Raw genomic sequence first — 14,111 nt, forward strand, 5'->3', positions numbered from 1 at the left:
CACCCCACCGCACCCACGGGAAAATAAAAAAGAAAAATATAAAGTGGGTTTGAAGGGACCGGACCTGGGCCTGAGTATAAACTCCCTCAAGCCTGGAACAATCACCAGGATAAGGCCCAAGAGGATTTATTTTAAAGTGAACAAGAAGAAAGTTGATTTACAAAAACAGTATTAAGAATTCTATTGATAGCCAATAGGGTATAGCACTCGGTGTCTCCCACTTGGTAGAAGGGCCTCAGAAAGGGTCCCACAATTCTCTCGTTCCAAAGAAGGTATCAAATGGAATGGCTTAAGAGGGCATTTTAACAGAGGGAGTAGGGCGGTAGTTTTAGAACAGGCTCCTCTGAATACTTCTGACCAGGCTTAATCCAGACATTTTAAGAAGCCCTAACCTTTCCTATATCAGATCATTTAACTAACAGCCAGAGGAACACCTCAGTAACAGTTTCAGTATCATTAAGGGGTATAGGACACAAGTAAATACTACTACAGAACCTCTGCTTCCATTCGAAGCTTTTATTACATCATTATTCAACATCCTCAATATTAGAAAAAAATCAACCATCCATAATTGCTGCATGGATTATTTAAAAAGGAGCAATTACATGAGTCCATAAAAGTTTCTTACTCCAAAAGATGAGCAGATCACAACCAAGAAGCCCCAACTAGAAACAAGCCCTGATCAATTCCCCTTCCCATTTTATAGGGCTTGAGAATCGTTTCTCAGCAATAGCTAACTGTCCCACTTGCTAATGGCGCACATTCTTGGAACAGCTGGTAGTAGAAGCAGAGCAGGTGGTAATGCCCTACACCTTGCTGGGATCAGGAGGGGAGCAGTTGGCAATGCTCATCCCCTGCCTTCACCCAGGCGGGATCAGGAGCGGAGCAGGTGGCAATGCCTCCCTCCCTTCACCTGGCTGGGATCAGGTGTGGAGCAGCAGGTAATGCCTGCCCCCACCTTCACCGAGCCAGAATCAGGTGCAGCTACCCAACAGGAAAAAAAAACACGCGACTAACTAACCATGATCAACTCTCTTCAACTAAGGGAGTGTCAATAACCTGGCAGTGAAACACGAGCTGAAATAACAACTAGAGGAGACATTCTTCAGAGGAGACAGAAGGTAGCCAGTTTGGTGTAGTGGTTAAGAGCACGGGACTCTAATCTGGAGAGCCGGGTTTGATTCCCCACTCCTCCAGCTGGGTGACCTTGGGTGAGTCACAGTTCTCTGGAGCTCTCTCAGCCCCACCCACCTCACAGGGTGATTGTTGTGGGGTAATAATAACACTTTGTAAACCGCTCTGAGTGGGCATTAAGTTGTCCTGAAGGGCGGTATATAAATAAAATATTATTATTATTATAGCCCAGGATAGGTTGACCTTTGCATTAAACTATTCACCCCTCATGAATCCCATCAGGAAGAGAATACTTAGATATTGGCCTCTCATCCAGGATATACCAGGCTGCCAAAATCCTCCACGTATAGCATTGCGTAGAGCAAGGAATATTCGGGACAGTTTGATACAATCAGATTTACAGAAATTTACCTCAGGACTTACCAAGGGGTCATCATAGATGTGCAAATTGCACTGTTTGCAATTTGATAATGCCTAGGACCCAATTAGACACACTGGGCTTGCCTATGTCTAACTTTACTAATTGTAACACTCAGGGCTTTTTTTCTGGGGAAAGAGGTGGTGGAACTCAGGGTGGTTGCCCTTGGAGAAAATGGTCACATGGCTGGTGGCCCCGCCCCCTGATCTCCAGACAGAGGGGAGTTGAGATTGCCCTCCATGCTGCTTGGCGGCGCTGAGGGCAATCTCAACTCCCCTCTGTCTGGAGATCAGGGGGCGGGGCCACCAGCCATGTGACCATTTTCAAGAGGTTCCGGAACCCCGTTCCACCGCGTTCCCGCTGAAAAAAAGCCCTGGTAACACTAAAAATGTAGTCTATTTGATTTGCTGCCCCTGTAATAAATTTTATATTGGCAATACCACCAGACCCATAAAAGTGCGAATCCAAGAACACCTATCAAGGATTCACCGGCAGGCTATTGACGCTCCCTTAGTTGAACACTACGTTGAACAAAAACATGGAGAACAAGATTTGTGCTATAGTTTTATTTGTTAGCAAACAGAAAGAGGTAAATCTTATACGGAGAGAGCTCTACCGGAAAGAAACCTGGTGGATTTTCAAATTGATTACTGTTAGCCCGGCTGGGCTAAATATAAATATGGATTTCTCATCTTACTTGTGTGGGTTTTTAGTCCTTTAGTACTGGTTCTTTAAGAGATTGGATTGTTGTACCTTTAAATTGGGGCTTGTAATTCAGCATTGCTCACGCTCAAAATGGAGGATGATTGCAGTTAATGGAGAAGTAAATGTGAAATGTCTGTTTGCACTTGTATTTGTAAGTATGAAAGTACACATAGGCTTTCCTTGGTTTAAATATTTTATTGTTTATTTATTGTTATATTCATGAATTGATTTAGGATCCGTGTGTTAAAGTGCCGAGAAGAAGACTTGAAATGGGCTTACTCTGCTGGCTTCCCATCGCAGTTATGCTTACTCCATACTTTTGGATGTGGATCATTGTACAGAACATTGGACTTTATTATATTTATTCATCTGTACCTCCCATAATTACGATTTGCGTTACTTAAATGTTAGACGAGTTTATGAATTTCAGGCATTAGTACTTTGTAAAATTATTGAGTTTAGCACTTGGCTCTTTGTTCTTTGCCATTGGCATATGAATTTTTGCACTTGGCACTTTGCATTTGCCATTATACTTCTTGTGAGATGCTTTGCCTTTTGTATGTATCCAAGCTATAGTGTATGTATAGTTTATGAGACCCCTGAGAGATTGTTACACCACTAAATGATATTTGGAATATATTTCTTAAGTGACTGTTTAAAAATTCTTCAATTAGTTGATCACGGGTTTTTTCCCTGTTGGGTAGCTGCTTTTACCGTGATACTCTCCTTTCCACATTTAGAATCAGGTGCAGAGCAGGTGGCCATACCCCCCCACCCCCGCTGCCTACATCCAACCGGGATCAGTAACAGAGGAGGAGGGAATGCCCCCTGACCACCCTCCCCTTTCTAGAGTCCTTTGTATTGTTTCCCACAACAGGCTTTGTAGCTAGTGTGCATATAACTATGGTACTACTTTGTCTCTTCTCTCTCTCCGAGGCTGTTCAACACTGGGCCCTTTCTGGCCAAGTTAACTCTATTCCTACATTCAGAGATAACCGCTATGATTTTCTCGATGAAATGCAGCAACGGTTTCCCTGTATTTCTGGCTGTATCTGCTACAACAGTCTCGAGCGGTGCAGTCAAAAGTTCCAAGGAAGTTGGAGAAGCATTAAGCCACCACACCTGTCAGCTACAAAGGCAGTTTCCAGTATTTTGCCTGCAGAGCCCAGAGGCATATCATGTTTCCCAAGGAAGGAAAGTGGGCAAAGGGCTGTGACTTGGACATCCATCTAAGTTTGCCACCTCTGGCTTGGGAAATGGTGGCATATGGGGATGGGACTGATCTCAGAAGGGATGTGAAGCCATAGAATCAGCCCTCTGAAGCTGGACTTCAGGAGAACTCATCTCGATGATCTGCAGATCAGATGCAAGTCTGGGACAACTCCTGGTCCCGCCTGGAGGTTGGATACCGCAAGTGACATCTGTGCGTCGCACTGGAGTGGATTGGATGGGAACTAAGATGTCCACTAACCCTGAAGCTTTTCCCACACTCCAGGCAATTGTTTCTCTCGTGTGAATTCTTTGATGGTAAGTAAGGCTTCCACTATCCTTGATGGTGTTTCCTCATTCCAGACATTTATATGGTTTCTTACCTTTATGAATTCTTTGGTGGGAATTAAGGCTTCCCCGCTGACCGAAGCATTTCCCACACTCCAGGCATTCATAAGGTTTCACTCCTGTGTGAATTCTTTGATGGCGAGTAAGGCTTTCCCTCTGACTGAAGCATTTTCCACACTCCAGGCATTTATAAGGTTTCTCTCCTGTGTGAATTCTTTGATGCTGAGTAAGCCTTGCCCTCTGATTGAAGCTTTTCCCACACTCCAGGCATTTATATGGTTTCTCACCTGTGTGCACTCTTCGATGGGAATTAAGTTCTCCATTCCGACTAAAAGTTTTTCCACACTCCAGGCATTTATATGGTTTCTCCCCTGTGTGAATTGCTTGATGGGCATTAAGGTGGCCACTCTGAGTGAAGCTTTTCCCACACTCCAGGCATTTATATGGTTTCTCCCCTGTGTGAATTCTGTGATGGGAAGAAAGACTTCGTCTATCACTGAAGGCTTTTCCACATTCCAGGCATTTATATGGTTTTTCACCTGAATGGATTCTTTGGTGGGAAGAAAGGACTGTAGTGTGACTGAAAGTTTTTCCACACTCCAGGCATTTATATGGTTTCTCCCCTGTGTGAATTCTTCGATGGGTATTAAGGTGTCCACTCTGAGTGAAGCTTTTCCCACACTCCAGGCATTTATATGGTTTCTCCCCTGTGTGAATTCTGTGATGGGAAGAAAGGCATCGTCTATCACTGAAGGCTTTTCCACATTCCAGGCATTTATATGGTTTTTCACCTGAATGAATTCTTTGATGGCAAGTAAGGCTTTGGCTCCAGCCAAAGCTTTTCCCACACTCCAAGCATTTATAAGTTTTCTTTCCTGTGTGAATTCTTTGATGGGAATTAAGGTGTTCACTCCGTCTGAAGCCTTTCCCACATTCCAGGCATTTATATTGTTTCTTTGTATTATGGATTTTCCAAAGCATGTTGACATCTGATTTTCCAGAATTTCCCCCCCCATTTGCTGTGCCCTCACTTTGATTGTCCTCTTTGTACATTTTTTCAAGTAATGGGATTTCATGAGTGTTTTCACTTTGTAAAAGACCAGAATTACTCCTTCCTTTAGACAGATGTTTTGTCTCCTCCTTCCTCAGTGTATCACAACATTCTACCGTCCCTTTCACATCTGCATATGTATCTCCTTTATCCATCACTGGATGTTCAGATGTTTCATTCACTGACTCCCACATGCCCCCTGCAGAAAGAAAGAGAAACCTGGTGTGAGGATAGGACCATTTTACAGCTCATCTGTGTCAGAGTTTTCTCTTTTGCTTTGTTATTATTGTTTGTACTCTGGGAATGCTCAGGGGTTAAGTTCACACAGTCTGTACCCAGTTCTCTCTCTCACTTTCTCCATTCCTTCTAAGAGCCGAAACAAACGTGACGAAATACCTAGATTCAACTCGTGTTCTCTTGCCTCAAGGGTTGTCAGGAAGTGTAGGCGTCCTTGCAGCTTAAAGTTTAGCATTTACAGAGCAGCAGGGACGGAAGTGCAGGTGTCCTTGCAGCTTAAAGTTTAGCATTTACAGAGCAGCAGGGAGGGAAGTGCGGGCATCCTTGCAGCTTAAAGTCTTCCGGTGCAGCCAGGCGTCGCTCTGCAGGGCCAAGCCGGGTGAGGGGAAGGGAAAATGCCGTGATGCACCTTGAGAGTGGGAGGAAAGGCACCCCATGCCTGCACTTCCCTCCCTGCTGCTCTATAAATGCTAAACTTTAAGCTGCAAGGACGCCTGCACTTCCCTCCCTGCTGCTCTGTAAATGCTAAACTTTAAGCTGCAAGGATGCCTACACTTCCTGACAAACCTTGAGGTAAGAGAACACGAGTTGAATCTAGGTATTTTGTCATGTCTGTTTCGAGTCTTAGTTCCGAGCTGGCTAAGCTGGCAGAGAAGCCATTCCTATGGTAATGACTGTAGGCCAAGAGGACAAAAAACAGAGAATATACAATGGAGATCGCCCCCTCCTCCCATCCCCAAGGCTCAAAGTGACTCTGTTGCTTTAAGTTCCTCTTTTCCTGCCCTGGTAAATTTAGAGGGTGATGGGTTTGGGGGGGCTTTGGGGGAGATTTAAGAGATAGACAGCAAGTTATGGTTTAACACATACAATAGAGGGTCTGAACAGGTGGCCAGCCAAATGCAGAAGGACAGAGAAAGTTTTATATGTAGGGAAAACTTTCTAGGGAAAAAAATCTAGGGAAGCCCTATATCTAAGGCTTTTCATATTTCCTTGTACATTCCACCTCTTTCATGACTTTTGCAACTGTTTTGTCTTTACATAGCCCTCACTCCTTGCACCACCTATATATCTCTGACCAGTTTCTTCATACCCTCCGCAATCTGACAAAGAGAGCTGTGGTTCTCAAAAGCTTATGCTACAATAAAGTTGGTTAGTCTTGAAGGTGCTACTAGACTCTTTACTATTTTGCAACTACAGACTAACATGGCTAACTCTTCTAATTTATTTTTTATGTTTTCTAAACATATAAAGGGGCACAGAGAGTAAAATATGCATTGCAAGGCCTATCAAAATGCCTTTAAAATGTATTTTTAAAATATATAACGCAACCATATTAAAAAATTTCCTCTTTTCATCCTTATCTATCCAAAAGGTATGCTAATCATAAAAAATACTGATTATGTTATATCAATCAACTTAACTACCATATATATCCATATACCATGTCAAAAACTTAAAACAAACAACACTATTATAGCCTCTACAGATCAAAATCCGTAACAAAATTTACAAAACTGTTCTACATCACTCTTTCCCATCTTTGTTGATAATAGGAGTAATAAATTTGCCATTTCTTTTCAAATTCTTCTGCTTATATAATTCGTTAAATTTACCATTACAGCATGTTCTGCCATTTTGTCTTTAAATTTTCCCTGGTTGGACATTCTTTGGCTTTCCATTTAGTTGCCATGGCTACTAGGGTTGCGCACCGGGAAAAGATTCGGTGCACAATTTGGAATAACCCGAATCTCGAAGCAACAAGTTGCTTCAGGATTCAGATGTTTAAACCACTTCGGTATGCTCTGTAAAGATTTGGGAATTCCCATTTAGTTGCCATGGCTGCTCTAGCTGCTGTCAACATGACCTTCAGAAATTCATGTAATATTCTTTCAATATTGTCTGGCAAATTCCCAACAACACAGTTTGAGGTTTCATGGCAAAATAATTTTTAAAATCTTCTGAATCTCCGTATGTATATCTTTCCATTTTTTTGTTGCTGTTCATTTAGTTCATTAACTACCCCCAACTCACAAGTAATAACAACAACAATAAAAATAGCTTATATACAGCTTTTCTAGACAGATTAGTGCTTGACCTGGAGCGGTCAGTTAGTGATAATAATAATGTTAGTGTTATTATTATCCCCACAATACAGCTGGGAAGATGTGGCTGAGAGGAGTGGCTTACCCAAGGCCACCTACTGAGTTCATGGCAGTAATGAGATTCGAACCAGTCAAGTGCTGATTAACAGCCAAACCACTTAACCACTGTGCTACAGCAGCTCTCCTTGCCATCTCTTATGTCACAGCCTTGAAGAATTACTGGAGGATAATTATTACTGGATAACAAGCAACTGTCCTTGTTTTCTGGAAGGCGTGGATCTGCTTGACAATGACAGATAAGAGGTACCTGAACTATCTAGCTTTGCTGGATTCACTGTGCATGTGGGAATGGAGTGCTTTGACCTGGCTGCAGATAGTTCCAAAACGAGAAGGCTGAAGATGGATTGGAACCTCTTACTTCCCTACATCCCCAAGCCCACGTCAAAACTCCACAGAAATGGAATTTGGGTAAAATTGACCCCACCATCTTCAAAGCGGATGACACAGTTTGGAATTGGACAAGGAGCGTGTGTGACAGGCCCTTGCGATGGAAAGGAAGACTCCAGTCATGCCAGTAAAAGTGTTAACAAGTCTTAACACAAAGAAAAAATATCTGCACACTTTCTCCGAATCTTATTGTAACCTGACCACAGGATGCAGTTTAAGGAAATTCCTTGGGAAGGCATGGGAGAGAAGTTGCATTTCTCTACACTTGACTTCCTGGACACAGATGTCGCCATTGATGTGTTGAAGTGTATGGTTTTTGTGTATCCATTTTATTCTGTACCTTTTAAGATAAAGAGTACGCATGTGGTCTTCTTGGCATCATGAGGAATACGCTAGCAGAGTTCTTGCCTTGAGGAGAATCTCTCTGAAAGTGCAGTTTTGAGAATTCACTCCTACCTCCATGTTAGCTGATGTAAAGGGGGAACCAGTTTGGTGTAGTGGTTAAGAGCGCGGGACCCTAATCTGGAGAGCCGGGTTTGATTCCCCACTCCTTCGCTTGAAGCCGGATCGGCGACCTTGGGCTAGTCACAGCTCTCTGGAGCTCTCTCAGCCCCACCCACCTCACAGGGTGTTTTGTTATGGGGATAATAACAACATACGTTGTAAACTGCTCTGAGTGGGTATTAAGTTGTCCTGAAGGGCAGTATATAAATCGAATGTTATGATTATTATTATAACTCTTATGCGATTAATGTGGGTCTGTTTCAGTAAACCTCTCAGAGGCCTATGGAGGCAGCTCTGACAAAGAAGAAAGGGAATGGACTTGGGTGAAGGCTCCTCATTGAGGTCCAGCAACTTAAGAACAAGGTCTGCAGAACAAGTGCTCATTCGCAGATCTTTCCCCCTCAGTCCCCCCCACCCCCGGCCAGAGGTGAAATGACCTTTCTTCTTCCCCTCTGCAATTTGGAGAGGAGCTAAAATGTGTTCCTATGAGACCAGTCTCAGGCTGCTTTTGATCCTGTCTGTGAGGAAAAGCAGATGCTTTGCTTTGTAGGCCCAGCACCCCAGGACCAAGGCCTGCCCCCTCCAATTAAACGGACTACTGAAGGAAGTTTTCTGTTTTCCTACGTTCAAGACCTACAGGCACCATTTCAGCACTCACAACCCAGCCAATCTCTTTGGAGAAGAGGCTCAGACTGTGAGGAGAAACAAGGCCACAGAAATCCACCAGCCCCTGGGAGGAAGTGCAGGCATCGCATAGCCCAACATCAGATGGAAGCAGCTACCTGCCAATCCCTCTTCTGCATCAGAGATCAGGAGAAACGGCTCTTCTTCTCCTTCCAGCCTGGAAATGAGGTCAGGTTTGGCAATCTCAGGTCCTTTTGTTAGGAAAAAAGAAACACAAAATTATGAATCTTCTGTGTGCTCCTGAATCGAGCAATTCCAAGTCAGGATGCCTGTTCCTTCAGAAATACACAACAGACAAGTAATTGAGGCAGGGTAGTATGGGACCATATCTGGCATGGGCAGTTCTGAGCCTCCTCCCTGCCAAGACGAGATGGAAGTCCCAGCTGAGAACTAAGTCAGTGGCAGAGAAGCCAGCACAGCTCCTTCCAGAGCCACATCTCAGTCCAGGTGAGACAAGGCCCAGACTGTGGGGAAGCCCCTGCTTAGACCCTCTCACCTCCTCCATATCTAGGCTCACTTGGCACCACTTCTGATGCCCTCTTTTGTGTTTCAGATGCAGAGATGCCAGATGGGGGGGCCCTTCTCCACAACCCCTCCCATATTGGAGGAAGGATCACAGAAAATGGCAGAGATCAGCCACTGGGCCCAGGGAAGGCAGCCTGACCACGTCCTCCCTTAATAAGGAGTTCACTTCAGTCACCCCTCACAGCCTCTCAGCCAGAAGGAGGCAGCCCAGGAAAAAAGGATCCTCACCCAAAGAGGCCACAGTCCCAAAATTCTCCAGCATGACTTCCTTGTACAGGGCTCTTTGCGCTGGGCTCAGCAGGCTCCACTCCCCCTGGGTGAAATACACAGCCACCTCCTCGAAGGACACCAGATGCTGGAAGAAGAGAAAAAGAAAATCCCAATGGCCAGTGTGATGTAGTGGTTAAAGTGAAGGACTAGGACCTGGGAGGAGTGTTTGAATCCCTTCTCTGTCATGGATGCTTCTCCAGGGACACTGGGCCCTTCTCAGTCTCACAGCCTAACCTACCTCACAAGACTGTTGTAAGGAGGGTTATCTGGTAGAGAGGAGAACTGTAAGAAAAGGTGCTTTGAGTCTCTGATCAGTGAAAAAAGAGAGATGTCATTTAAAAAATAGGTATAAATAAATCATACACAAAATCAGGGATGGCAAAAGCAAATTGGAACAAAGAGGAGAGCAGAAGACCCCATAGGGACATTTATCTCTCCCCCACCCCAGTCTTTCTAGGGGCATCTGAGGGCCAGGGGGGCTCTCCTTATCTGCAGGGGGCCAGCAGCCAAGTGGGGAAGGGGCCGGAGATGGCGGAGAAAAGGAGCAAATCCTTTCCCAGGGGGCATTTGAAGCGCAGTATTGGTTCCTTCTCTGAATATGTCATCCAATACAGGGAGTGACCATTTCCTACCTTCTAAGCAGGCAGCCTCAAAATCTTGTGGCACCAGAACCAAGAGGAAGGAACCCGATCCGCTGAGCCTTGCAGCAGAGAAGGAACCCCTTCCTCACATCCGCTGTGCATCCTCCCCTTACCTGAGCTGGCTGCATGGCTGGTCTTTCCCCTTCACCACACGGAGGAGACAGCAGAGAAACAGCCAAGAGGGTCTTTCTGGGGCTACATGGGGGGTGAGAAAGAAAGATAGAGGGCAACGCTTTTTGCTGCACTCAAATTTCTATGACAGTCCCTTCATTGAAACTCTCTCTGGATTTTCTTGGGGGCACAATTCAAGATCTTGGATCCCGAGTCTTCAGCCCGATATCTCTCCCCCTACCCAGCCATTCTTTACAGGGGAAGGTCCCACCTTCCTTATCCATTCATCCCCCTCCCCTTCTGGCCACCTTTCCTCCCAAGCTCACCAAATCCTTTCCTGGGTGCTGAGTCCCTGGCCCTGCCAGAAGCCACAACGACCCCTCCTCCCCTCTGAGGGAAGACAAGCCCCTCCGGCCTGCCCCACACAACTAGGAGGACGTGATGGGAGGGAGGAGCCCTGAGGTGACGGTTTGGACTGCCTGACTCCCCCATAGAAGCAGAGGAAATGCACATGGGGGAAGGGGAATGGAAAGTCTCCCCCCCATGCAGAAATCCAGGTTTGCAAGGAAGCTGGAGGGCGTCTTTCATCAGCCTCCAGTCCCTGACCCCCTCCCCAGGCTTTTGCCACCCAGCTTTGCAGAGAGAAGGAACTTCCGGAGGGGGGGTTGTTAGAGGAGCCCCAAGGGATCCACCGTGCAGCTACTCCCCCTCGAGTGCAGTGGGGGGGGCTCTCCCCTCCTCGCCTCATTCTCTCTCCCCCAAAGCAGCTCCTGCTTTCTTTCTCCCCTAACGCGATTCAAACTCACCAAACGCGTCTGGGATGGAGCAGAGGCTGTCAAGGGAAAAACCGAGCAGCAGGAAGTGACCTCATCAGACCCCCCGCCTCGCTGCCCGTCTAGGAGTCAGGTCTCTCTCGCTTTAACCCAGTGGTTGCCTACCCCCCTCCCCAGCCTTGCCCGGCTTTGCGCCCCTGGGAGGCCGGGGACTGGGTGGCCACGGAGGCGGCCCGGCTGGCTGCTGCGCGCTGCTCCGGCTGCTCCTCCGGCAAAGGCGTCGCCTGCCTTGTGCGGGGGGCGAGGGAAGGGGAGGGTCCCCTCTCCACCTTGCGGGGCTTCAGCCCGGGAGTTCGTGGGAGAGTCCCGAGGGGGAGCCGCTCCCAGTCCTTCTCCAGCCCGCCCCGCCGTTGAAGGAAACGGGCCTTTGGTTGCCTCCTGCATAGCCAACCCCCCCCCCCATACACACCCCCGGATCCTGAGAGGGGGACTTGCATGGGGGGGGGGTAGAGAGAGACACCCCAGACTGTAGCGGAGGAGGGACTTGCCTTTCCAGGGAACCTGCGCGAGGGGGCTTGAGAAAGGAAACATCAAACAGTTTTAAAAACTCGCTCTGGTTGGCTCCGGAGATCAGCCCAGCTTGCTAGGCAATGGGGCCTGAAATGGGAAGGTTCCCTAATGGATGTGGCTCTTGGCCTTGGCCTCGGCTTTTCCCTCTCTGCCTTTTTCCTGCGGACCCTCTTCAAGCCCTTTACGGATTGCAGCTTTGCTTTAGTGCCTTGGAGTTTGGAACTGAACGCTGACCAAGAATTCTGTGTGATACCTGCAAGCTGCCATCATGGATTAGAGGGGCAAAGTCTTTGCCAGTAAATATAATGTAGGTTTTAGCTAGCGGTATTGTTTTCTGTTTCTTTTCACGCTCTTTCTTAATACAGCCTTTTGTGTACAATTTTAATAAATAAAAAATACTCTTCAAGCTGTGTGGTGTTTTCTTGGCTCAACCTCAACCAGTGGCCAGGATGGACTGGCCCAGCTGCCTCTGCAACTCTTTATGTATGTATGTATGTATGTATGTATGTCATTTATAGTCCGCCTTTCTCACTCTGAGCCAAACTGCAAGTGACGCCTGACACTAGTTGGACACTTGTCAGCTTCCCTCAAGTTTTGATGGGAAATATAGGCGTCCTGGTCTTGCAGCTTGGCTCCCCGACTGCTGTCCAATGGACTTTTCAACTGCCACTCCTCCCACATTCCGCCCAGCTGCCTACATTTCCCCTCAAAACTTGAGGGAAGCTGACAAGTGTCCAACTAGTGTCAGGCGTCACTTGTAGCTTGGCTCTGAGACTCAAGGCAGATTACACAGTTTGAGATTAGTACAGTCAGTATCAAGAACATTTCCATAAACAATGCTACAGGGTAAATAGATACAAGTACACAAAGACATAGCATTAGCAGGAATCCAATACAACTTAGTGGTGAAGTCTAGGGTGCCTATTAGTGGAGCGTGTGAGACCCCCTCCCTGCAATACTGCCCTCCTATCTGAGTGGAAAGCCAGGAGAGTGGGGGCTCTCCTGACTTCCTCAGGTAGGCTGTTCCACAGGGTAGGGGGCCACCACAGAGAAAGCCCGTGTACAGGCTGCTGTTGATTTCACCCATGTGCAAGATGACACCTGCAGCAGACCCTGTTCAGAAGAGCGAAGCTGCCGTTGGGGATCATAGGGAGAGATGCAGTCCTGTAGGTATGTTGGGCCGAGGCCGTGAAGAGCTTTGCATGTGATAACCAATACCTTGAACTGAGCATGGTAACTGATGGGTAGCCCATGGAGTGACTGCAGGATGGGAGTGATGTTCAGGCTCCTGCTTGCTCCTAATAACAGTCGAGCTGCAGCGTTTTGCACCAGTTGGAGTCTCCTAGTTAACTTAGATGGGAGACCAATGTATAGTGCATTGCAATGGTCAAGCCTTGACGTTACCATAGCATGGATCCAGGTGGCCGGGTTAGCTGTGTCGAGGGAAGAAGCCATCTTGCAGGCTAGAGTGAGGTTGGAGAAGGAATGGCAGCTCTGGATGGTGGACTCCGTGGCATCGTACCCCTGCTGAGCTCACTCACTTCCCCAGGCTCCTCTCCCCAGTCTCCAGGAATTTCCATCCTGGAGCTGGGACGGCTAATCCCAGCAGTGGCACTCTCTCGTACCAGCCTTAGGAGGGAAGGGACTACAATATAAAGATGAATGTTGTTTCATGGGTTTGGCAAGTCTTGCTTGGGATTCCTGGAGGTTTGGGGGCTGTGCCTGGGGAAAGATACCCGTTTCTCCCAATAGAGGGAGAAAGTCCCAATAGAGTCAGCCCTCTGACACTGGGTCTCAGTCTTTCTCATCACCTCCTGTCTGATGACCCTTTTCACTGGAGATGCTGGGGCTTGAACCTGGGATCTGCCACAGGCCAAGCAGAGCCTCAGTTTCTCCCCTCCTGCCTGCTGGGGACACTGGAGAAGGCAGGCAGTGCAGGGCCTGGCAGGTTCACGTACAGAATCGGTATAAAGCAGCTTGAGGCCTGGACGTTATCTGGGTCAGAGCCACAGTGCTGAATGCAGGCGGCCCTAGTTCAGTCCCCGCCATTCAGGATAGGGTAAGGATGGCAGTCTAAACTAACTAGCAAAACTGGGATGGACGGAGATAGAGAAGAGCCTGTCTCATGGTTGCAAGAGGGAGGATGTCAGGGGGCCTCACCTGTCACACATCAGCCCTTGTTTATGACCTGATGCTTTCTATTCTGAATGTGAAAACCCTCCAGGCCTCTGCTGTGAAAATATACAAGGGAGGCATTTGTTCCACTGTTGTCTGTGTAATTGTCTGAACAGCCTCTCTCCCTCGTCTGGGAAAAGGCGCCACCACCTTGGAAATCCCGTGCCTTTTTCTGCTGTGTTAGTTAGAAATTAGCTGACTGTTAGA

The 14,111-nt window shown here is 47.1% G+C and overlaps 1 protein-coding gene across 1 annotated transcript in view; it reads right to left on the reverse strand.

The window, feature by feature from the left end:
• Positions 1-3,706: 3,706 nt before the first annotated feature.
• Positions 3,707-14,111, reverse strand: part of LOC129329108 (zinc finger protein 850-like) — a 60,940-nt gene continuing 50,535 nt past the window's right edge. Inside the window, exons 5-6 of the mRNA XM_054978537.1 lie at positions 4,300-4,737; positions 3,707-4,131 (exon numbers count right to left, since the gene is read on the reverse strand). Coding sequence (XP_054834512.1) covers positions 3,821-4,131; positions 4,300-4,737 — 749 coding nt within the window. The 3' untranslated portion in view covers positions 3,707-3,820. The remainder of the gene's footprint in view (positions 4,132-4,299; positions 4,738-14,111) is intronic.

Source organism: Eublepharis macularius, chromosome 4 (genome assembly GCF_028583425.1).
Source record: "Eublepharis macularius isolate TG4126 chromosome 4, MPM_Emac_v1.0, whole genome shotgun sequence".
In the NCBI taxonomy this organism is placed as follows: Eukaryota; Metazoa; Chordata; class Lepidosauria; order Squamata; family Eublepharidae; genus Eublepharis; species Eublepharis macularius.